We start from the raw sequence: 4419 nt of genomic DNA on the forward strand, positions 1-4419 counted from the left end.
AAATCTATACCACATAAGTTTGAGTAACGTATTCTAAAATACTTAAACTTCATATAAAAATTGTTTTGACTTGAATAATCGGATGGAAAATCATTAGTTATTCTAAGTATTTTTTATTGTTTTGAGTATTGTGTAACAATTTTAGATATTTAATTTTGACTATTAATATATATTTTCAAATAGTGTGGACAACTTCAAAATAGCTTATATAATTTAGATATTAAAACAAAAAAATAACTAATATATTTAAGAATATAAATCTGATTTGGATATATTTAGATACCCGAAATATTTTGGTTTGGATCGGATTCCATTCCGGTTTTCTAGAGACCAAAATTTTGAACACGTTCGGATTTTAACTACTTTTTGGTTAATTCTCTCAAAAAGACACTAAAATGAGTTTTCAACGAAAGAACAACAAGGAGAAAAATTATCAAAATGTTTTATTAAAGAGGTAAAAGACTTTTCAACTTCTATTTTGTTAATATATATAAATATACAATATTTAAATAAATAGCAAAAAAAATATTATTATTTTTGAATAATACGTTTTCATTTCAAACTTTTATTCATTTTAATATTTTTTCGTTTTCTTTTCAAATTTTGATTTTGAAATCTAAAAATTATTTTTGAAACTATTTTAAAAAATATTTTTTGAATTTTAAATAATAATTTTTTAAAAAAATCATAAACCGCAGCCTTCAAATCTAAATCCTAAGTTTATATTAATTAATTATAGAGATATAAATGATTATTTACATTTTTAATGAAATATTTTATCTTAACCTTTGTGTATTATATTTATGATAGAACTATTTTTAGTGTTTTCCTAGGAAATATCTCTTTATTCTTCATAAAAAATTTTGTAGCGTTTTACTTACAACTAAAATGGTTGTATAAAATTGTGATGCTCTAAGAACATCTCCAATGGCTTACTCTATTTTTTTCTCTAAAATAGAGTAACTCTATAATAGAGTTGGATGTTGCTCCAATGGTACTCTATTTTAGAGTGAAAAATAGAGTGATGAAAAAAAAATTACTCTATATATAGAATAAAAAATAGGTTTGCACTATTTAGAATAGAAAATAGAGTACCATTGAAGTATTTTTACTCTAAACTTTATTTTAGAGGAGAAAATAGAACGGAGTCAGAGATGTCCTAAACGACAGGTTCTCCGTACCCGACCTGTATACGGTGTAGAATAATACAGTATAATCGTCAATTATCGGCTCTTTTTAATATGATGTCCTAAATGCGAAAAGATTTTCTTATAGAATTATTACTCTTTTAAGTCTTTCTAATGATTTGTATGATTATTAAAGCAAACTAGTACCCACAGACTGTAGGGGAAAAGAATTAGGTGAACCACAACTTTCTGTCATCAACGGGCCTTATTGCCTATCTGTTAATCAGTGACAGACTAGTTATCAATCGACATAAAACAGCAACTAAAAGTGACTGAGAACCCCCAGTACGACTGTGTCCACATGACTACATCCTATGTAGATCACTAGAGCATAGTAGACAGGTGAAACTCATACATGTATACGTGATATTTGATCAAAACCGCATATTATCATCATATAAAGTTTTACGAAATAGAATATATGGCTTTCTAAATGATCAAAAAAAATGTCAATAATAAAAGTCTGTATTTGGTTAGAAATTTGATGGCACTCGGACGTTATACATTTCCAAATATTAATGTCACAATTATTTTCTTTGAAGTAATAATTCATGGGTTGGTGGTTTGCATCTTCATGATTGATCTCACATGTCAAATATGAAAAAGGAACTTTACTAGTAAGATGTAAAACAGATAAGATAATATATAATATGGTTCGTGAGACATCCATCACAATCATGCAGTTTCTACTCTTGTTCTGTTGCCCACCTCGTCTTCCTTTTTCCTTTTAATATTATCAGGATCCATCAACTTTTCTACTCCATTGTTTTATTATCTTCACCAAATCAGGTAAATACTTATCCCCATTCAATAGTTGATGAAAAAATCAAAGCCATCGCTAATCATATAATCTATATCACGTTTGAGCTGTAATACAATCGCTAAAGCTATCAGACTGGATTTAATGACTTTACTAATCATCTTATAAAATGGTATGTATAATTGATAATTCTTATGTGTACATAGGAAGTAAGACTCAATAAAGTTAAACGCAAACAAATTCAAATGAGTTATGTCGAGACGCAACAGAATAACACATGTATCAATAAGACATTAGTATAAACTGGACCAATTCCGATTGAAAGAGGTTTAGACAAAGATGATGATGATGTCTAATCATTCCAGTGTAATGCAAAACAAAAATAAATCAGACAATGAGAGTGCATAAGAATTGACTATTGAACATTCTTAAAGAGTCATAAATATCATTTGTTGATATGGAATCTTTAAGACACCATTCTGAACAACACGAACACACACACACAACAGTCTCTGCTTCGTGAAGCAACATATCGACAACAACGAGACAGAACATACAAATAATCAAAAGACACAAACCTTTATACACGATCCAGACGATTCAAGAATCAAGAACAAGAATCACGAACCAAATCTAAAATCAAACATAAACATACAAAGATTCAAACAGGTGTTGAAGTCCAGAAAATGTCTTTGAGAGCTGGTCTAAGAGCCGTACTGCAAAAGTTATTGTACTCAAGAGTATCTCCATGATCTTTCTTCACCTCCACGACAACAAACGACGGAGCCACCGCGAATATCTCCGCCTCCACCGCCAACTTCCCTTTCCGACCATTCTGTTTCCCTTCAATCCTCACTCTACTCTCACTCTTCCTCACATCAAACTTATCCCCAACTCTCGCAGCTTCCTCAAGGCTCGAGATGACACTACTCGCCGGCCGAGAAGTCGCGAATCTCATCTCTCTCTTCTCCTCTTTCTTCTTCTCCTCAAACAACGGCGAGAGATCAAACCCTTCAGACAACGCAATGATGTGAAACGCGTTTAGCGTTTCAGTCTCTTCCTTGGACTTATGAACAGAGATATCAAGATCCTCAGCCTCGTTCTTGGACCTCGTTGAGTGTTTCTTGAACCAAGACGAGTCCATAACCTTATCGATGGTGATCCGGGTATTCGGATTCGGATCCAGAAGCTTCGTCACGAGCCTCCTCGCATCAGAAGAAAGCCATCCAGGGCACTTGAAGTCTCCTCTATAAATCTTCCTATACATGTTCACAAGATTATCATCTTGAAACGGTAAGTACCCAGCGAGAAGCACAAAGAGGATCACACCGCACGACCACAGATCCGCCTTAGCTCCGTCGTATCCTTTCTTCAGTATAACCTCCGGCGCAACGTACGCCGGAGTTCCACAAGTCGTGTGGAAAAGCCCGTCTTGCTTCAAATGCTCAGTTAGAGCCGAGAGACCAAAGTCAGTGACCTTAAGGTTGCCTTCTTCGTCAAGCAACAGATTCTCCGGTTTGAGATCGCGGTGGTAAACTCCCCGGCTATGGCAAAAATCGACGGCGGAGATTAGTTGCTGGAAGTACACGCGCGCCACGTCCTCGCGTAGCCTTCCTTTGGAGACTTTGGCGAATAGCTCGCCGCCGCGGACTAGCTCCATGGCGAAGTAGATCTTGGATTTGCTGGCCATGACTTCGTGGAGCTCGACGATGTTGGGATGCTTCACCATGCTCATCACTGAGATCTCACGCTTGATCTGCTCCACCATGCCTACCTTTATGACCTTCTCTTTGGCCACGACTTTCATCGCCATGCTTTTTCCCGTTGTTACGTTACATGCGTGGTAAACTTTTGCGAACGTTCCGTGCCCTAGGAGACGACCTAGCTCGTAACGGCCGTGGAGAAGCCCCGCACCGTCAGATCCTTTCTCCATCGTTTTCACCGGTTTAGCTCCGACCATTGTTTTTTAACCAAAAAAAAAAAGGGAAAAAAAAAGATTTAAGCTTTGGATTTTTGGTGTTTAGAACTAATCACCCGTCCTCAACGTGTTTCCGGTGGCTGTTTCTGCCGCCGACAGATCGGTTAAACCGATCACAAAGCTTAGTCTTCACCGGCGAATCTCCGACCATCTCTCTGCATTCCCTTACAAGTTTTTTTTTCTCAAAATCAGTATAGAGAGAGAATATGAAAACAAGATTTAAGTGAAACACGAAACTCGTTGTTCTGTTTTTTCTTTTCACCGGACAAAAGCAGAGAAAGAGTTGTCTTTATATAGATCTTAATGATTTTGTTATTACGTAAGTGCCCTTATTAGTAGTGAGTGATTAACTTCACCGTTTACTCTTCCGTGAATTGGCCCCCACAGGTGTGTGGAGCCTTGTGGCGGCTTCGTGATTATCAATTATTTGAGAGGGACGACGACTCGTGTCCTTATACTACCGGTTGAGATAACAGTTTACTATTCTACCCCGG

At 36.0% G+C, this 4419-nt stretch overlaps 1 protein-coding gene across 1 annotated transcript; it reads right to left on the bottom strand.

Annotated features, from left to right (window-relative positions):
* Positions 1–2346: 2346 nt before the first annotated feature.
* Positions 2347–4204, bottom strand: LOC106335305 (CBL-interacting serine/threonine-protein kinase 6-like). The gene has a single exon (XM_013773789.1). The coding sequence runs from the start codon at positions 3905–3907 to the stop codon at positions 2609–2611; it is 1299 nt and encodes a 432-aa protein (XP_013629243.1). The 5' UTR covers positions 3908–4204; the 3' UTR covers positions 2347–2608.
* Positions 4205–4419: the final 215 nt, after the last annotated feature.

This window comes from Brassica oleracea, chromosome C3 (assembly GCF_000695525.1).
Source record: "Brassica oleracea var. oleracea cultivar TO1000 chromosome C3, BOL, whole genome shotgun sequence".
NCBI lineage: Eukaryota > Viridiplantae > Streptophyta > Magnoliopsida > Brassicales > Brassicaceae > Brassica > Brassica oleracea.

Excerpts from the sequence above, each read along its gene's own strand:
- LOC106335305 (XM_013773789.1), bottom strand. The coding sequence starts at position 3,907 with ATGGTCGGAGCTAAACCGGTGAAAACGATGGAGAAAGGATCTGACGGT.